Below are 21,997 nucleotides of genomic sequence, written 5' to 3'. Positions count from 1 at the left end.
CCGTTGTCGGTGAGAAGACATCTGGGATAACCATACCGACTGAATACTTCCGTCTGCAGAAGATAGAGTATTCGTTCTGACGTTGCCTCGGGAATAGCAAAGGCTTCTACCCACCTAGTTAACAAATCTGTGACAACCAGGATACCAGTCTTCCCACGTGCCGTCCGAGGATAAGGTCCCATCAGGTCTAAAGCCAATACTTCCCAGGGTTGATATGGACGTCTTCCTCTTGAACTGGTACTGGCCTTCTGGTTGCTCGCCTTGGTGCATGCACATACTGGACACTCTTGTACATACCTCTTTACGTCTAGGCGCAAATGCACCCAGAAGAATCGCCGACGAATTGATAAGAATGTTTCCTCCTGTCCTGGATGCCCAGCTTCCGGCTCATCATGGAACTTCTCTAATATGGTCCTAGCTTCAGATCTTGGAACCAAAGGCACCGGTGGCTGGTCCGAATTATGGGAGACATATAAAAGAACATCGTTCTCGAGACGAAGATTCTTATAACACATCTTGAAAGTAGCAGGAACACTTCTGCTATCAGCACAACGTTGGCCAATCCAAGATTTCATCTTCTTACAGGCCCTATCATTATTCTGCCATCTCCTAATAATGTCCATATCGAGAGGTTTCCTTTCGCAAGTAGCAGCCAAAAGAGCAGGTAAGTCTTCTTTCCTTTTTCTTAACTCCGGAACTTCCCTCTCCACTAATTCCCTGTCTGAATTTGGTTCAGTCACAGGATTTCTTGATAGGCTATCTGCTGCTTGGTTACTTGATCCAGGGACATGACAAATGTCAAAGTCAAAGTCCGCTAGTATCAATGACCAACGCATTAATTTCGATTTTGTTCCAGCCACTTCATTTAGCTATTTAAGAGATGAGTTGTCAGTGTAGAGTTGAAATTTCCTCCCTTCAAGATAGCCTCGAAATTTCCCAACAGCCCAGACCACTGCTAAAGCCTCCTTCTATGCTGTGCAGTAATTCCTCTCCGTTGGTGACATCTTCCGGCTAGCATACTCGATAACCCTCCTCTCACCTTGTTCAGTCTCTTGAAATAGTACAGCTCCAAGTCCAAGATCGCTAGCATCGGTCTGTAGATTTAATTTCCTGCGGGGGTCTGGGTGTGCCAACCTTGGAGCATTACAAATGCTTTCCTTGATTTGTTCAAAGGCTCTTTGTTCACGTTCAGTCCATTTGAAGGGAGCTATCTTATTGAGTAAATCAGTCAGTGGAGCAGCTTTTACTTCAAAATGAGGTACAAAACTACTGTACCAACCGCAAAGTCCCAAAAACTGACGGACTTGCTTCTTTGGTTTGGTTTTTGGTTGATTGTATTCCTCAATGGCCTTATTATTTTCTGGTTGCCTTTCTAAACCTTCAGGAGTTAAAACATGTCCGAGGTATTCCACCTTGGGGTTAACAAAGTGGCATTTCTTCAACTGGCAAGTTAGTCCATGAATCTTCAGTCTTTCCAGTACTTTAGATAAATGCATCAGATGTTCTTCAAATCCGTTTCTACTATAGACAAGAATGTCATCAAGGTAAACTTGACAAAAATCACCTATATATCCAGAGAGTATATCATCCATTAACCTCATAAAAGTGGCGGGAGCATTTTTCAATCCAAATGGCATGACCCGGAATTGGTAGAGACCACGAGGAGTAGCAAAGGCAGTCATTTATCTTGAGCCTTCTTCCATCTCCACCTGCCAAAACCCTGAATTTAAGTCGAGAGTACTGAATATCTTAGCACCACTAACTTTCTTCAACAAGTCCTTCAAATCAGGCATGGGATAGGCATCACTCACAGTCTGAAAATTAAGCTTTCTAAAGTCAACACAAAGCCTGTAATCCCCGTTTCTCTTCTTTGGCAGCACAACCGGCGAAACCCAATGAGAAGTTGATGGTTCAATTAATCCTTCGCTCTCCATTTCCTGTATTTTCTTGTATATAAATGCTCTCTTGTCAGGATTCATGGGATATGGTCTCTGTTTAATGGGTTCATTACTCTTGCAAATAATTGCATGTTTTACGGTGGAAGTATAACCAATGCTCTCTGTAATGACCTCTGGAAACTGGTTTAAAATATTCATCAATACTTGTTTCTGTTCGGGTGCTAATGGACCAACTTTCAACTCATCCAGATTGATTCCACAATCGTTTGTACTTTTAGAAAAATTTCCGTTTCTCCAAGCTAGTCTAGTCCTGGTACATGCGATGCGATGGTGGTTGGCGTAACATGGTGAAACTCCTTCATGATGCACAAAGGTTAAGAAAATGAATAAAGTCCTGGTACCTTTCCCTAAGAATATCTCATTAGTATTATAATCTAAAACAGCTCCATATTTAGTTAAGAAGTCATGGCCAAGGATCACATCGCTGATCAAATCCTTAATAATTAATGCAGGAATATCAATGTCTATATTGGAACACTTTGCTCTAAGGAATGTTCGGCCTTGTACTATGTAAAGTACATCATTTGCGGCACCCATAACTCTGTTGCCAGGAGAAATTTCAATGTCATCAAAATCGTTCATTATTCTATGCGAGATAAATGTGTTACTTGCTTGGGAATCTAAAATAGCTTTATAAGTTTTATTTTTGATGCAGATCGTTATGGCTGGTCGGGAACTGTCCTGGTCAATCCCAATCTGTCCAATTGTATTCTTAGTGATCCAGTGTTTAATTTTTGTACTTCTTGGAACCTGGGGCTTTGTGACGTTGAATCCAGGGACATCCTCCACCAGGACAGAATGGCCCCTTAGTAGTTTTCCGGGCAATTGTCTCGTATATGACCAGTTTTCCCACAACCAAAACATCTCCTCTGAGATCCAGTCTCTCGAGGAGTAGCGTTTTCTTCTGTTGAAGTCTTAATCTTCGTGTAATCCTCCTCTAGTTTCCTAATGACTTCCCTTAATTCATCAAATGTCTTCGGATTAGCCACTCTCACTAACGGTCTCATTTTATCATTGAGTAATTCAATAATGTTGGGTAAAGCAGTACCACTGTCCTTTTGAGGATTCAATCTTTTAAAAAGTTGGTATTTCTGTATTATAAATGCGCCAGCCCTCATGCCAGTAGGCTGCGTTTCGGTTAAGAATTTCCTATTAACAGCAGACCTTACGCCATCAGAATCGAATCTGAGGCATAATTCCTTACCAAAATCATTCCAATTCAGGCCCAGGCCCTTTATGTTATTCCACCATGTTGCCGCTGGTCCCTTCAGTTGTTGTGCCACCAAATGCACATAAATATTTTCCGGCAGATTCGTCCGTTTAAGTAAGGAATCGGAATTGATCAAAAATACCTTCGGGTCTTCTTCTAATCTACCGCGATACTCTGGTAGGCTTTCCCTTATTACTTTAGGATCAACGGGCAGCAGCCCTACCGAAGTAGCTGATGGAATATTTGCTTCGGAAATCACCATTTTTAAGACTTCATTCTCTAATTTTGATAATCTTTCAGATACATCTTGTTGTAAGCCATCTAATCGCGATGTTTTCTTTTCAAGGTCGGTGTAAAGGTTAAGTTCATTAATTTCTAAGTAAGCAACTCTCTGATTAATATCGGTAATCCTCTCATCCAGATTTTCAAATCTAGCACTAAATTTTTCACTTAGTTCTTCAATCCTTGATTCTATTATTTTGGATTGCGATTCAATTTGAAATTTAATATCTTCTTTTAAATCTGATTTCATTTCTTCGATTTGTAATTTAATGTTTCCGGATTGAAGCTTCATTTGTTCCATTAATTTCATGAACATTACACTTACTTCTTGTCCTACCTCGTAGTTCTCGTGATCTTCTCCGGATTCAATGAGATCCTGCCGAAGCCGCATTTCCAGATCTCCTTTATTTCCCGTCGTAAGAAGTCCCCGCTGGGCCAGCGCCGTCCTCAGCTGGGCGATCTTCATTTCAGCAATCTTCATGATTCTATTTCTTCTCCGAGCGCTGACTCCTTGCGCTTCTGTCCTGTCACGGTCGCCAATTAACGTACTTGTAGCGATAGAATTAACCAGCTTATCACTACTTACTTCTTTTCTTCAACTTATTTATTCCTCCTCTTTTCCTTCATACAAAAGATTACATATATTTCCGTGTTCCCTCATAAAACAAACATAAACAACTCCCCATTATTGGTTCTTTTCCATGACGACTAATTTACGACTAACGAGTTATTAAGGGTTTTCTATTACATTAAAACATACACGTCAATCTGCACTGAATAATCAAATGATTGTTTAGTACTTAAATGAAGTCTTAATGACCTCAATTTTAGCCACCCAGATACATACAGTGAGTCCTCGTTCTACTTCACCCCGTTTAACGTCATTTCGCGATAACGTCACGAAAATTTTGAGACCGTCACTCGTTTATCGCCCCTTTGCTTCGCGATAACGTCAAGGCTTTTAAATTTCGCGCGAGAAAAAAACGCGAAGCGACGGGCGTTGCAGGTCGTTCGTTTTGTGGGCGGTAATACAGTCAGTCTAAACGAAGTGTAAAACGGTGTGTTTATTGTTAATTGTCATTACGGTTTTAGCAAAAATTTCTGCAAAATGAATTCTTGCGTATTTGCGCAAGGTTTTAATTGACGAAATGGTTTTCAGGAGCCTAAAAAGTGATTTCAAGGCATTTTTCCGTGTAGAACTCTGAACTTTTGTCGTCACTTTTTTCGCCGTGCTCACAATAATTTTGGTTCCTGTAACTGCGACGACGTTTCAGCGATGATGATGCCCAGGCGACGCTCGCCCGGGCGACCACCATGGTGAAGCCGAAAAGCAAATGCGGGAAGATACAAAAAATGGAGAAGGATTTACGTCACTGCTGCTATTGTCGTCAATGAAGACAGGAACTCGTATTTATGCGATAGTTTGGCATTCCCACTGTAAAAAATGCCCCAGATATGATACGCTAATATTTTTTTCGCGTAGGAATTGTGAGGTCTAGGAGCCGATATTCACTTTTAACATTGTTTCTTATGGGATATTATGCTTCGATTAGCGTCATTTCGTTTATCGTCACATTTTTCAGGAACGGTAAGTGACGTTAAACGAGGACTCACTGTACAAGCCATATTGTTAGAATATTTGGAAGGCCTACATTTTAAATCAATCCAAACCAATAGCCAAAAAGTTTTAGACTGAAATCATCTTAGCATAAAATCATTCCTAAGACAAGATTGTCTGGAATCTATTAAGATTAAATGAGATAGTAACTACTGGTGGAATTAGCATTTTATTCAGCCATATACTCCTTATGAAGAAAAGACGTACCTGGTGATTTGGCAGGATGATGCTTCGAATTCACAAGCTCAGATAACAACTGATAGAATAGTTGAGATGATAAAAATGCAGCAAGATGCCTCCTCTCCAATGCTCGATGAACTATAGCCATAGGCTTGATGAAACACGTTGGAAGAGGTCCACCTTCTCTGCAAATACTTTGACTACCTTGAGAATATTACTGGTCTAGCTCAATGAACTCCTCATAGTAGCGACACTAAGTCAATCCATGCGAACCAATGCATGCTATATTTTCATTCTATGGTATTTGGTCCAAAACTGTGATGGAAAATGTTTGAAAATCAGGGTATTAACAATAAGTAGAGGGTTTAAAACTAATTTTAACACTTTTTTATAGTCATAAGAACTTCATTTGTTAAATGTATCTTTCGTAACTGCATGATTTTTCAATATTTTTTGTTTGTATATACAATTATATTTGTGTTTCCTTTATTTCGGGGGGGGGGGGACCGGACCCACCAGACCTCCCCACACACTACGCCACTGGCAGTGACATTCTCCCGTTCACATCACCTTCGGCCACTTATGCCCCCTTTACACTCACCATAGGCGGAACTAGGGGTGGGGCGAGGGGCAGGGGGGCACATGCCCCCCTCAGACCCACAAAAATATGCAAGATTTTTAATGCGGTCCCATTATCATTGCGTTGCGTTCGTTTTGTATTACGAGGTATCCTTGTGCCCCCACCAGAACAAAATCCTGGATACGGCCTTGCTTGTGCCCCCCCCCAGAAAGAAATCCTGGATCCGCCCCTGCTAAGCACGTAGCGACCACGGTCGGAACTACTCTTCTTTCTACTTGTCTATTCATATTGACGCATTTTTCCTCGCATAAATATATCCCTAAAAACTTGTCCATTAAAACTCACTCGGAGCCGCCCTAGGCATATCACTCAGTCCACGTGTCTTTGACAATTGCTTTCATCAGGCCATCATGTGTCATGATATGGCCGATTAAATCTTGATAATGCGCCCATGACTTCTTTTTGAGAAAGTAGAAGACTTCTCTTTTTTTCCCACTCTTCTTACCACTTCCTCATTACTGACTCGGTCGAACTAATTTTCTTCATCATTCTTCGCCATTGCCACATTTTGATAGCTTTTTTACTTTGGATTATTCTTCTGCTGTCGACGTCAATTTCTCACTCCCATAAATTAATGTGCTCCATATGTAGCATCTTAATAAATGTAAAAACTCTTATCGGGATACCGTGCGGGTAAGATTATATGAGAGCGCCGACGTTTCGGGTACCGACTCGCTACCCATTCTCACGGCTACTGATATAATCTTACCCGCGCAGTATCCCGAGAAGACTTTTTACATGTTGATCGTCGGGAAAGAGTTAAATCTTAATAAATGTTTTCTTACCTCTGCGCTTGTATTCTCAGCTAGCTGTATATTCTCAGCTACCTGGGTAATTTAACTCGTTTTGTTGCATACCCTCTCTGCCAGTCAAGGGCGTAGCCAGGAATTAAGGCTGGGGGGGTTTAGGTGCAGCTAATACCAGGTTGTGTGGAGGTATGGTATACCCACCAGGATAAGCGGTAGGAGCGAGATTAATAAATTGCGGAATTTTAAGATAAATGGTTCAAAATGGTGAATTTTGCGGCTTTCTGAGTGATATTCTATTTATCCTTATACTATTCCATTAGTAATACCAATCCAATTAAGTAAAATGGATTAAAATTTAAAATTTCTCTGAGCTCTGGGGGGGTTTTTTCCCACAAAACCCCCCCTTGCTGCGCCACTGCTGCCAGTGATATTCCCCTTAGAATTTCTTTCTTAATTCATCCATTGCCAATAAATCGACTTCCATGATAGTGGAATCATGCCACAACTCTTGAAAATTGGACGGCAATTTTTTCGCGTTTTCTTATTCAAAAATTGATATAGAATAGTAGAATGGGGTATATTTTTTTAATAACTTGTCATTCCCTTTCATCTGCTGTATCGGATTACCTTTATGCGATTTCGTTTCTACGATCATGAGAACAATCACATTCTCACAGCGGAGAAAGAGAAGATCCACCATGAAGCTCCACCAGGTTTGTAAACCAAAGCACCCTTCTCTTTTGTCAACTAGTTACGCGGCGAACACCCGAAAATTTAGAGGAAATCCTCGATATGTCATGGCAGCCGTCTCCAGTATCTGTCTCTATAACCAACACATCGATTAAAACACCACCACAAAGCGTATAAAATTATCTCCATAGTGTAAGGGTTGAGGGTGCAAATAGAGTCTACAAGGTCTCTGAAAATCATGTCTGGGTAAGTTTCAAATGAGAAAAGTTTCGTAAATTATTCCTCGTAACACAAATGTTCCATTGGAGACTCAGTAGCGTAAACAGGGGAGGGCAAGCCAACACCCCCAACGCCAATCAATTTTAGCCAAAAATTATAAACCTATGAAACAAATTAATTCTACTCCTGTACAGTGCTTTAGCTAAACAGCATCTCAACAACCCATCGATTGTGTAATTTTAAGTTCCAAAATAGCATAAAATGTGATTTCTAGAGATAGAAATGTTTGCGTTTTCTCCAAAGGGGGGTTCCATTTCCATTTCTCCCTGGGTCGTGCCCCCCCCCCCACAATGCATCGTCCTGGCTACACTCCTGATCAGACTACTAATGAATCAAGTGATGAATCGCCAAAGGATTATCCAGATATTGTGGAGTACTGCCTCGCAAAATCATTATTTCCTATGAAATAGATTAAAACATGAGAAAAACAGATAGGGTCTGAATGGAATCCCGAATCTTGACTGACTGTTAAATTATATGAATTTGGAGGAATGGAAGAGGAAAACCTTGGACTTGAATAAGACGACATTTAACCCTTAGAGAGCGGGAACGTTCTTATATATTTTGCACGCTGACTGCGGCATTCACCCAAAATATTTATTGCTACCTGGATATCTTACACTTGAGCACTTTCCTTCACCTTCTGGATCGCTAAGTGGCTTAACTCTACCAGACCAGCCCTCGCAGGGGGTGCCTCCTGCAGAGGAGGTCTCTTCTGCACTAGCTGGCAGCTAAAATCGTGAACTCCCACAGCCCAAGGGTTAATCCAACAGATTTTGTTCCGAAGAGGTAGAGCGATCATGTACTGATTTAACCATTTTGAACTCCTATATGGACCCATTCTGCAGTTGGTGCCCAGGTTAACAGGTTCCATCCAGGTTCAAATTTGGCTTCTCTGTATTTCGATTCAATATTTCTATGCTCATGTTCGATGCAATGGTCCATCTATTCTATTAAGCTATCAACAATCTTCGTATTACAGTAGATTCCGTTTAATGGGTCCAGCGGTTACTTGGGGCAGCCGCTTAATTGGGGTAGATCTTGATGAACAGAACCCAATAGAGGAATATCCCAGAGTATTCTCCGCTTAATTGGGACAGCATGCCGCTTTATTGGGCCATGAGTCGGCGACATAGACTATACTCGCGATGAAATTAAATTTTTTTTGTTTTCAGAGTACTATTTTTTTATATTTTCCTCCTTTCATTTACTCTTATTTTTCACAAATTTATTCTTGCCCTATTTTGAAAGCTCTTGTTGTTATACTATCCGCAAGAGGATAAGACTTTTCTTTAAAAGGAGTTATTAAAAGACATTCATTCAGCATCACCCGAGGCTGTGAAAAATATTTTTAACTAAATTGTTATAATTCTTGAAAATGATAATAAATTAACTTAATTCGCTGATTTATTAATCAAATTAATAGTTTAATAAACTTAGGTTGCATTATAAACATTCTTCATTCTTCTTTCCATCATTTCAACGTTCGTTTACGCCCATATACAAGAGAGTTCGCATAATTGGGGCAGCCGCTTAATTGGGGCAAAGTTCACAAGTCCCGATATGTCCCAATTAACCGGAATCTTCTGTAATAGAAATTAAAAATCCTTTATCATGTTCTTCAGTCCACAAGCATAGCCCACGCGTTATTCGCTACGTCTTTCTTCTCGAACTCCTTACCAAGGGGACTGCATAGAGGAGGCCCAATTCCTTCCAACGGAAGGTTGATTTCTGTTGCTACTTCGGTCGCATTTTAATAGATTACTAAAAATGTCCGCAGCGCGGTGATGAGAGCAATGCTATCCATTTTTTTCCAATATTTCGCGGTGTAATGTTTGCAAATGCAAGGAATAGCAATGAAAAGTTATGAATTTGATAGATCACGTGATCATTAATGTCAATATCGGTTTACACCCCTAACTACACCCTATTTCCACGTGTTACTCGGATCAATTTGCCCGACAGCGACGTGAGTGGCGACTTTTGTAAACATATTTTAATGGTAGGCGGATAACAACACATTTAGAGGCCGACTTGAGGATCGTCTTTTGTAATATTCGTGCTTCTTACGAACTAGTGCGATTCACTTAAAAAAACCGCCACACATCTCCCCATTTCCCGGAGGGCGAGAAAAAGGAATGCGAAACATTGGGCGAAATGGGGCATGGTAAAAGTTAATAAATAATTTAAATAAATAAACATTTCATGGTAATCTTTCTAAAATAGATTTCTTGAATTCGTTCGCATTCTATACTATGATGAAGACAGTTCTTGAAGAAAAAAATTATGAAAACAAAAGCGATTAATGTCTTCGGATTCAATATATAAGGCATAGATCTTCCTATTATACTGAAGACTAGAAATCAAGGACACGCAGAAATATCTCTACTAGCGACATACCTAAAATACGAGAAATGCATAACTTTAAATGTATTATTACACATTTGACATTCGGTTATAAAATGCAACAATATGAGAGAGAAAATAGGTTATTTCTTGAAACCTCAGAAATACATTGACAGTACTGGACGAGAACATAAATATTTATTTTCAGGCGCTCAAATGAAGACCTTGATAACTAAGCTGGAAAGTTGACGCATAAGTTTCGCATAAATAGTGGCCCATTCATAGAGAAAGTGGAGCAAAATAAATTCCTGGTAACCACACAATCTGAAATGGTATCTTAATCAATTTTTGCTATCCACTGAATAATATAAAGAAAAATGAACAATCTGCGGTTGAAAAATTAATCGCGGGGCTAGAAGGTCAGCAAATTCAAGACTTCGGGATTGGATGCAATACACGTGATCAGAAAATCTCCAGACCTATGGCTGACGACGAAAAAAAGGCCATTAGTAATAGTATTGCGCAATTAAAAAAATTAATTGCATGGGTCCCAAAAAGAATTTCTTGCGTACAATTCTTGAAAAACATCCCAAATTTACATTTAGGTTTTACATGTGCCCTATGAAAAAACATGTATGCCCAATGCATTACGTTGCGCTCTTAAATTGGAAAGGGATCTCAACCATGTCGTGAAAATTTCAGTACAAGACGGAACATGTAAGGAATACTCACAATTACCGCTTGAGCAACTAACGATATAGGTAACGGCAGTCTTTTCTACAATTCCCACTATCGACAGTTTTCGATAATAGACCGTTGTAAAATGAAAAAATAAATAAGTCATCAACACATTTGAATGCCGTTCATATGTTTAGAAGCACTAAAAAACGTATGATTTGTCCACTATCAGTATTTGGCTAGTATCAATTTACAATTCCACATTTAGTAATTACTTCAGATGGAATCCCTGGTTAGGGATAAATTTTCGCAACTATAATCTTTCGTTCTATGATATATATTGTAATTCATCATGTAATCATATATAGAAAATAAAATTCAGTAGCATATCATGTAGTAATTCATTATTGCAATGCTTGACCTGCGACGGTTCCGGAGCAACAATGCTTTCGTAACCATACGCCAACCGTTACTACGGGACTATTGTTATTCCTCATACGAATGCATCAAGAGCAATCACGAGCAGACGTTTGACGACTGAAAATAGCTTTTAAGCTGATAATTGAACAAACTTGAAATCCAGCATGGGACAGTGCATGTGTCGTAAGTGTCATAACCATTTTAGGATAGTATTTTTAGACCTAAATCCACTAAATATTGGCTTATTTTAATTGAAATACGTGGCGGAAAGGATATTGCCTAGCAACCACTTGGATATAATCATCATGCATCCCTTGGCTGGTCGGTCCTCGAAGGATTAGAGTTTTCGAGGGCTAATGCACAAAAAGTTGCGTATAGTCTTAATTTTGGGAGTAATATCCCTCCGAACGGAATTAACTTAACAATATTCGGGATCGTAAACCTGATGTGTTCGGTTCGATGGCGTGCTTCCTGAATTGAAGCGCAGATTTCATGCTCTCGTTCTCTTCGTTATGCGAATTCGCTTTCGCTTAATTTCTGCGAGGGCCAATTACTGCGACGAAGCGTATCGATAGTGTCTTATTACATAAGAATCCTAATCAAAGAAGAAGTAAGGCCTAATGTGTTCTTAAATCGCAGATAACCTATGCCCGAGACCTGATTTAATTGAATTGATTGTCACATACAACGAGAAATGCATAAAATAGGAATTTAATCTGCAACTCTTAGCTGATTATGTATGTTTGCATGCAATTTAATTGATATGAGGTTCATAAATTCGTTTTTGATTGGAAATTAATGTGGGAAAGGTTGAACTAATCATTTAAAAAAATCAATTACTCGCTAAAGTGTCCTTTCTCAATTTTAGTTGATGAACTACCAGCAGTACTGTGTAATAATGGTAATATGTATATTGTAATAGGCAGGGGCGTATTCAGGACGATATATTAGGGGGGCACGACCCGGGGGGGTAATATTTGAACATTTTTATCTCTAAAAATAACATTTTATGCTATTTTGGACGTTAAAATTAAGCAATTAATGGGTCGTCGGGAAACTTTTTTTGCTAAAATATATTGGTGGAGCAGAACATATATTTTTTATAGGCTAATATTATTCTCCTTATATGAAATGCTTTTGGTAGGTTGGCACGTGCCCCCTGAGACTCCCCCCCCCCACCCCCAACCCCACCCCGACTACGCCCCTGGATATAAATTTTTTACTTCATAGTAGCGTATTTATCCCTTTCGCATCCTTAAGAGCCTGGCCCAGTGACGTAACTAGGAATATGCATTGGGAGTGGGGGAAGGGTTAGGCCTGAGGGGGCGACCTCCCCCCCAGGCATGCCATTGTGAAAAATGGCATGCCTGGAAGTACATTTTACATCATTTTATGCTTAAAATTTAACTCACGGCAGATGCAGTTATTATACGGAAAAACTAGTCAATGGTTTTAAATATTCTTTTTATTTCTCTTAGGCTGGGGGAATCTATCCCCCTTCGTGGAGGAATTTATCCCGCTCATACCACCCCCATCGTTACGCCACTGACCTGACCTATGTAACTCCCTACGGACCATCCCTTACCCTTCTTCGCATCCACCTACCCTTGGACGATCGTTTTCATATAGAGATTATAGGACTGTCATATCCTTCATTTCCCTCCAGGCAAGCGAAAACGGCAGGGCGACTGTCGAGACGCGTATCGGCCCGGAGGGAGCGAGGAGGCCTCCCGGGATGATGTCCCTCCATCGGCAGAGGTTGCGGAGCGACTCAGCACCGTGGATGAGGCGAGGGAAATTCCACCACTCCCCAATCCGCCGATGGAGGGCGAAGGAGATGAAGAAATCGTCCCGGGTTGGCTGTTCGAGCGACATCATATTGGGGCGGGTGATGCTGGCCCAGATGTGGGCCAGGACCCTCCACGGCACATTCCGAGGGCCTTTCAAGGCGTCGAGGGGATCGGCTACCTCAACTTCTACTAACGCATTACTGCGGAGGAAGTCGAAGGGGAGTGGGTGGTCCGCAGCGTAGAGGTAGTCGCCCCCCTCGACGTCTTGGTGGTCTACCCGGGCCACCCAGCCTTCGCCGTGGAGGCGCAATTTCCGCCGGCCGGGCCCCATGGAGAGGGTCCCGCTTGAGGCCCGCAGCCGGCCTCCATCAAGAGGTGGGTGAATCATCTTTTGCGTGGCAATAATGAGTATTTTGAACACTTTGAAGCCCCAGCCCTATCCAATCTCACGGGATACCATGCATTACCATCACATCGAGATATAAAATTCGTGAATACTTACACATTCATTGGTACCATCAGTTATCAACTCATAGCTCTTGATGTTGGTTCGCTAAGTAGTCTGCATTTACTAACTACACAGCAAACCGCCGGCGTGTGGCAGAGGTTGTTGAATCACCAAAAAAAGTTAAAAGTAAATAAGGTGTTTATTAGAGATATTTTACTGCTTTATCCCAACCAGAATTTATTAAAACGACCGGAATTATCTCGAATATTCTTGGAAACAACAAATGCCTAAACATCCGTATAGCAAAATATCTCTCTTAGGTGATCGTTTCTGTATCTGTGAGTAAAACTCGCCCCAACCAGCCAGTTTAATAATGAAATTTTAAAATAGCACATGTGTAATGCAGGAAGCTGAGAATATTGTTTGCGTGAAGAGAAAAATGAAGCTGTTGACAATAGTTTCATAGAGCTCCTTCAGAGTATGAGACAATATCAGACTCCTAAGATAAGAAAAAAAGAATCAAAGTTAATGAGAAACCCGGCAAAAGGATCGGTGTTGAGGACTTTGTCGACGACGATGAGTACTTAAATCCCCAAAACCCATGTTCCTCCAAACAAGTTCAGTCAAATAAAAGCCGAAAGCGTGTGGAGTTATCATCAGAAGGTGGAGATGACTTTTCAGTGCAGGATAGTGACTCTTTAGATTCCCCTGATCTAGATGGAAGTACTGACAGGGCCTCAGGCGAAAACCTCGTCATCAATGAAGATGACTATATGTTGGTAAAAGTTTATGGTAAAACAAAAGCATCTTTTCGATGTTACATATGCAAGGTTGCTTACCTTGAAGACGACGGATTCGTTGGGACATTTTTTGAAAGAGTTCAACAAACTAACAAGTTTACCATAACTGAAGAACAACCTCTTGTCTACAGAAACGACGTCATCCAAAAACTATCCTCCCCAGTATTGTGCTCAAGTGCGCGATTTAAAGGCATGTTATTTTTCAAAGATGACCTGTCTGATTTCACAATTTATTTATCATAATTTAATCTAGTTAAATACGGTAATTGTCTACCTATTCAATTTGTTTATTTACAGTTATTTAACTTCTTTTGTTTATGTTCTGAATTAAGTCATTATGTTGAGAAATAAATTTGTATTTCAAGTAGGCTTCCGCGGAGATTATGATGATATCTGGTGATTTTTCCGGGTATTCTTCAGCGTTTATTTAAAGTTTTTGACTTTTGTCCGTCTAGAGTGGGGTTTGGCCCCACTGTGCGCGGCAGGGCGACTGTGAGGACGCTTATCGACCCGGAGGGAGCGAGGAGGGCTGCCGGGATGATGTCCCTCCATCGGCAGAAGTTGCAGCGCGACTCAGCGCCCTGGATGCATCAAGGGCATTTCCACCACCCCCAATCCGACGATGGAGGGCGAAGAAGGAGAAGAAGAAATCATCCCAGGTTGACTGTTCGAGCCACTTCATATTGGGGCGGGTGATGCTGGCCCAGATGTGGGCCAGGACCCTCCACGGCACATTCCGAGGGCCTTTCAAGGCGTCGAGGGGATCGGCTACCTCAACTTCTACTTACGCATTACTGCGGAGGAAGTCGAAGGGGAGTGGGTGGTCCGCAGCGTAGAGGTAGTCGCCCCCCTCGACGTCTTGGTGGTCTACCCGGGCCACCCAGCCTTCGCCGTGGAGGCGCAATTTCCGCCGGCCGGGCCCCATGGAGAGGGTTCCGCTTGAGGCCCGCAGCCGGCCTCCATCAAGAGGTGAGTGAATCATCTTTTGCGTGGCAATAATGAGTATTTTGAACACTTTGAAGCCCCAGCCCTATCCAATCTCACGGGATACCATGCATTACCATCACATCGAGATATAAAATTCGTGAATACTTACACATTCATTGGTACCATCAGTTATCAACTCATAGCTCTTGATGTTGGTTCGCTAAGTAGTCTGCATTTACTAACTACACAGCAAACCGCCGGCGTGTGGCAGAGGTTGTTGAATCACCAAAAAAAGTTAAAAGTAAATAAGGTGTTTATTAGAGATATTTTACTGCTTTATCCCAACCAGAATTTATTAAAACGACCGGAATTATCTCGAATATTCTTGGAAACAACAAATGCCTAAACATCCGTATAGCAAAATATCTCTCTTAGGTGATCGTTTCTGTATCTGTGAGTAAAACTCGCCCCAACCAGCCAGTTTAATAATGAAATTTTAAAATAGCACATGTGTAATGCAGGAAGCTGAGAATATTGTTTGCGTGAAGAGAAAAATGAAGCTGTTGACAATAGTTTCATAGAGCTCCTTCAGAGTATGAGACAATATCAGACTCCTAAGATAAGAAAAAAAGAATCAAAGTTAATGAGAAACCCGGCAAAAGGATCGGTGTTGAGGACTTTGTCGACGACGATGAGTACTTAAATCCCCAAAACCCATGTTCCTCCAAACAAGTTCAGTCAAATAAAAGCCGAAAGCGTGTGGAGTTATCATCAGAAGGTGGAGATGACTTTTCAGTGCAGGATAGTGACTCTTTAGATTCCCCTGATCTAGATGGAAGTACTGACAGGGCCTCAGGCGAAAACCTCGTCATCAATGAAGATGACTATATGTTGGTAAAAGTTTATGGTAAAACAAAAGCATCTTTTCGATGTTACATATGCAAGGTTGCTTACCTTGAAGACGACGGATTCGTTGGGACATTTTTTGAAAGAGTTCAACAAAATAACAAGTTTACCATAACTGAAGAACAATCTCTTGTCTACAGAAACGACGTCATCCAAAAACTATCCTCCCCAGTATTGTGCTCAAGTGCGCGATATAAAGGCATGTTATTTTTCAAAGATGACCTGTCTGATTTCACAATTTATTTATCATAATTTAATCTAGTTAAATACGGTAATTGTCTACCTATTCAATTTGTTTATTTACAGTTATTTAACTTCTTTTGTTTATGTTCTGAATTAAGTCATTATGTTGAGAAATAAATTTGTATTTCAAGTAGGCTTCCGCGGAGATTATGATGATATCTGGTGATTTTTCCGGGTATTCTTCAGCGTTTATTTAAAGTTTTTGACTTTTGTCCGTCTAGAGTGGGGTTTGGCCCCACTGTGCGCGGCAGGGCGACTGTGAGGACGCTTATCGACCCGGAGGGAGCGAGGAGGGCTGCCGGGATGATGTCCCTCCATCGGCAGAAGTTGCAGCGCGACTCAGCGCCCTGGATGCATCAAGGGCAGTTCCACCACCCCCCAATCCGACGATGGAGGGCGAAGAAGGAGATGAAGAAATCGTCCCAGGTTGACTGTTCGAGCCACTTCATATTGGGGCGGGTGATGCTGGCCCAGATGTGGGCCAGGACCCTCCACGGCACATTCCGAGGGCCTTTCAAGGCGTCGAGGGGATCGGCTACCTGAATTTCTACGTACGCATTACTGCGGAGGAAGTCCAAGGGGAGTGGGTGATCCCACGGCGTAGAGGTAGTCGTCCCCCTCGACGTCGTGGTGGTCCACCCGGGCCACCCATCCTTCGCCGTGGAGGTGCGATTTCCGCCCGCCGGGCCCCATGGAGAGGGTCCCGTTTGAGGCCCGCAGCCGGCCTCCATCAAGAGGCGAGTGAATCATATTTTGCATGGCAATAATGAGTATTTTCAACACTTAGAAGCCCCAGCCCTATCCAATCTCACGGGATACCATGCATTACCATCACATCGAGAAATAAAGTTCGTGAATACTTACACATTCATTGGTACCATCAGTTATCAACTCATAGCTCTTGATGCCAGTTCGCTAAGTAGTCTGCATTTACTAACGACTCAGCAAACCGTCACTATAGGCGTGTGGCAGATGTTGTTGAATCACCAGCCGCGGGCAAAAAAAAGTTAAAAGTAAATAAGGTGCTTATTAGAGATATTTAACTGCTTTATCCCAACCAGAATTTATTAAAACGACCGGAATTATCTCGAATATTCTTGGAAACAACAAATGCCTAAGCATCCGTATAGCAAAATATCTCCCTTGTGTGATCGTTTCTGTATCTGTGAGTAAAACTCGCCCCAACCAGCCAGTTTACTAATGAAATTTTAAAATAGCACATGTGTAATGCTGGAAGCTGAGAATATTGTTTGCGTGAAGAGAAAAATGAAATTATTAGAGCGAGATCAATAAGAAAAAAAATGAACAATGATAAATAAACGCATGCAAACAATCGATCGATCAATCAATAACAATTTTTTGACATTTTTTACGTATTTTTGCACAAGCCCGAGTATTCCTCGGGAAATATTTCCCTCCAGGGACCCGGGCCCGATTGGAACTCGGGCTGTCGTATTTGATTCCGTGGAAAAGAATTCCGTGCGTTTTTCTCGAGCCCCAACTATTCAGCCTTTTTATTAAGCTCTTTATCTAGTCTTGCTTAAAAGCAGGAATGGCAAGTGAAATTTCAATAGTTTCGTTCCCTGGAGCGAAATGTAGAAACGAAACGAAATGAATTTAATCCTGGGGAGCTAAAGTCAGGGTCAGTGGCGCCGACTCCATGGGACCTGAGCCCCCTCAAAAATTCGTTATGTGTGTGTGGAAAAAATGTGTCGGACTTGTCGATTTTCCCCGTAATATCCAAATATCGAGATTCGAGTTATGAGGGTTCTAATGTTGATCATATTACTATTCTAAAATGATTAAAAAACTTAAAACTCACTGCTTATAAAATTTCTCGGGGCAAGATCCCCTGTTTGGCCCCCCCTAATATTTTTTGTAAGTCGGCATCCCTGGTCATGGTCGAAACGAAATCGAAGTCAAAACTACTTCGGGTCGAAACTTAACTAAAACTCTGGGACGAAACGAAACACAGATAATGTTTTGCACTGGAGAGACCACGTGCTTCACCTTCGAACAGTTAAGTTTCGACCCACACACCGAGTACGAAGTGTGGTTGAATGAAGTAGAGGTTCGGCTTACCGCCATTAAATGCATGGTGCACTCATATTTTTACTACTAACAGGGGAACGGTGAACGCAAACTGGCAATTTATATTTAAAAAAGGCTATTCGGGCTCCCAGCCGGATGGCCCGAATAGCCTTTTTTAAATATATTCGCCGGAAAAGCATCAGATTTTACTTGGCAATTTATGTTTAACCTCTCTACATGCATGTCAAACTTAATGGGTCGAAACTATTCTCTCTTATCCCCCTCCACTCAACTTCTGGGATCGAAACTTAATTATGAGGAGTGGAGTTTTGATTAATTTAGTTTCGTTCCCGGGAGTAAAGTATCGTCCCGGGTCGAAACTGAACCTAAGCTTAGTATTTTCGTTTCCCTCCGGGTCGAAACGAAATATTTTCGTTTCGTTTCACTTGCCATGCCTGCTTAAAAGGTGATGTCATTTAGCGGCTCCTAAATTTCTTTTTCGGATTAGGAAATGTTTTATTAAAACAAATCAATAGCTCTTGGCTTCTCGCAAACTATACATGTAAAATCCACGGGCTTCAAAATGTAACGACGTGGGACCAATCCCCAGTGCGAGTATATTATGGCCTACAGCTTCAAAATTCAATGATGGACGAATACTTCTTGCCCTTTTTTCTCACTGATATGCCTCGAGTTTATTGGATGTGTATGTCGAGGGGATGAGAAGGGGGAGTGTAGGGGGTGTGATTTTGTTCTAACACGAGAAGGACCGGGGTCGCTACATAGATGGACCCATATCCGTCATTTTAGCGGTTGATAATCATTTAAAATATTTCTTCGTTTCTGTTAAAATTATTTTAAAAATTCATTACACATAACCTTTTCCTTATTTATCAATACAACTGAGTAATTTGCTACAAATAATTTCAAAATGAAAAATTAAAATTGTAAAGCGATCACGTCTCTCTTGCCTCGCCTGCCTTGGCTTACCACACGACAATCGTTATGGCAGATACGCTGCTTATTTACATTTTTAAGGAATTTCGAATGCATAAACGTGCTAATTGAATAATCAAAATGGGCAGGTTTCCCGTCAATATGACAAGTCATGCTCTTCGAAAAGTGGCGCAGAAGTGGGAGAGGGGTTTTGGGGGCAACTCCCCCCCCCCCCCAATCGAAATTTTTTAACATTTTTTTAATTCAAGAAAATTGATGTGTAATATATATAATAAAAATATTGTTTCGATAAAATTATTTTAAAATTAATAAAGCGCTGCTATAACTTTGTTTCCTTAACTTTTTCTTTGTTACAACTTTTACGACTACGGCATGTCCCCCTCTAGTTTTGATCCTGGGTATGCCCTTGAAATGATTGAAAAAATAAACAAAAACTTGATGGCCAAGGGGTACTTTAAAGTGAGTCTCCGTTTTGTGCTGACATCGAGTGGAAATTGAAATGCTCCTCTAAATATCTAGTCGATCACGTTTGTTTTATTTACCTAATTTCTCCACCAAACTCCGTTTAGAAAAAAATCGCTTGTACCCCTTGGCGTGTCACCCACCTCATTTGTAGCTGAATTATTTGCGCTATGAGGGAAGGGTGGGGAAAGAAAAGCTGAGAGAAGCCCGGCTTTGCGATTAGCCTGATCTTGACAAAAGGCGCCGAGGAGACCACGGTTTGAATTTCCATCCGACAGGCCAAGTACTGAGCTTCAAGTGCATGGTAATATGTGCTACCTATCAAGTAAAATCTTACGCTAGTAAACGCATTTCAAAAATATAATTTAATATTTATGTTTCCTTCATTTCAGGACCATGACATCTCGGTCCTCCCCGCCCCAAACATAGCGCCAGGAACAGCCAAAGGTGTGTGAAAATTGCTCATTTTATTGTCCCTATAAACTTTTTGTTTCTTAATCCTTGCAAAACCAGAGCTGCTTCAGGTAGAGATTAAATTTCAAGTTAAAATTCTCATTTTAAATAAGTGAAAATTTTCTACTGAATCTTTATAATTGTTGTTGAAAAAAATAACCCAATACTCCTGGACTAGTAGCTTGGGCAGTAGTAGAGCTGGTGCAGTGAATCCAACTGGATCAAACACTTGTGCGACAATGGAGAGCATGTGACGTTTTGACATGAATCTGAACTCCTCCTGTGACTTGATATCTAATGTCAAGTAGTCTTCTTCTCGATTCCACAACTGCCCCAAAACTGGTAGTATCGCAGGCATTCCTAGATCAGCTGAAGTTTCATCTCTTCCTGTAAAGGCCCATTGACGCAATTCCATCCCTGCATTAGCCATGATTCGTACAGCTTCTTCCTTAAAAGTCTTTGCTTGTTGTAGTGAGGGGAGGGAAACGAGGCAGTTGTCCACATAGAAAGAGTATCGCAGCATTTCAGCTGTCTTCGCATATTTCTCTGGTTGCGTCTCCAAGTGATGTAATAAAGTAGCCATGAGAAGAAACGGGTTGCTACTTGCGCCAAAAACCACTCGGAGGTGCTGGAAGACATTGATTCTTTCACTGGTTGAGTCTTCCCACCAGAGAAACTTCTGATAGTTTTGGTCCTGCTCTTTCACCCCCAATCATCTGGAATGCTTTCCGGATGTCAGCGTAAATTCCAACCTTGTGAAGCCGAAACCGGAGAAGTAATGTTGGAATGAGCTCGATGAGATTAGGACCTTTGTATAAGCAGTCTTTGAGAGAGGGAAGCCGTCCATTTCTACACGAAGCGTCGAACACTGGTCGAACTGGAGTAGTGAGGCTTTCCTTGAACACTGGTCGATGGGGAAGAAAGCGTCCGTTGTCACAATCATCCACAGTTTTGATGAAGTTTTCTTTCTCCCAATATTTGAAAATGCAGTCGTAGTTCTCCCACTTTCCTGTTTTCTTCAACTTCGCCGTAGCTGACCTCAATCGTTTCTCTGCTACTTGACGATTTGTAGGAAGTGTTGACTTGGGCTGCTTCCAAGGAAGGGCCACATTGTATCGCCCGTTCATCTTTTCCCTCCGTACGGTCGACTTGTAATAAGAAATCGCTTCGGCATCTTCCTCTACTGCTGACTTGACCGCTGCGGGATCTGATATCCCATTTGTTTCGAAATTCCATAAATCCGTGATGCTCGGATTGGTAGCCATCATGCTGCTTACTATGGTACAGGAAAAGTTACAACTAACGATCCTTGGTACATCAGGGACGGGTCCTCCCAACGTCCAACCAGAGATTGTTTCTCTTGCAGTTAATCCACAGCCCAGTTTGAACTAATTTCCGGTTAGAATGGAATCCCAATAGTCAATGCCGATGAGTATTTGGATTTCTTCGTATCCCTCACCAGCATCATTTATATGAATCCCCACATTAGCTAGATCGATGATCCACTGTCCATGGGGCACCTTGGGAAGATCTCCGCAGATCTTCTCCCGTTGTAGTGGTTCGAACGTTTTCTGTCTATTGTGTTGAAGAGACTCCAGTCATATTTGAACTATCGGGTGCTTGACTGGGACCGTAACTTAATCTCCAAACAACACGTTCCTGAGCAATTCGCTTCCAATTGTTTTTGCCTGAATTGGAGTTGCAGTAGAAGCATTTATGTTGCTGCTTTGATTACCGGTGTCTCCCACGAGCCTGACTATAGACGATCCTTTTTCTCCCACGACTAGAACTTGTATAGTGTTCAGAAGTACATCCTTGGCACAACGATTCAGATTGTTAGCTGTGAGGGGAACATCCTGTGGTAGTTCCTCCTTTTTTCCAGTCTTTGACTCTTGTAATGAGTTGATTGAAGGGCAGAGAAGAGAATAGT

The 21,997-nt window shown here is 41.5% G+C and overlaps 1 protein-coding gene across 1 annotated transcript; it reads right to left on the bottom strand.

Moving 5' to 3' along the window:
- Nucleotides 1–20,714: 20,714 nt before the first annotated feature.
- Nucleotides 20,715–21,332, bottom strand: LOC124165772. Its single transcript, XM_046543301.1, has one exon. The coding sequence runs from the start codon at nt 21,330–21,332 to the stop codon at nt 20,715–20,717; it is 618 nt and encodes a 205-aa protein (XP_046399257.1).
- Between the last annotated feature and the right edge of the window lie 665 nt (nt 21,333–21,997).

Source organism: Ischnura elegans, chromosome 1 (genome assembly GCF_921293095.1).
Source record: "Ischnura elegans chromosome 1, ioIscEleg1.1, whole genome shotgun sequence".
Lineage (NCBI taxonomy): Eukaryota > Metazoa > Arthropoda > Insecta > Odonata > Coenagrionidae > Ischnura > Ischnura elegans.
The sequence above is the reverse complement of the archived record's forward strand: the minus strand, read 5'-3'. Positions and strand labels throughout refer to the sequence as shown.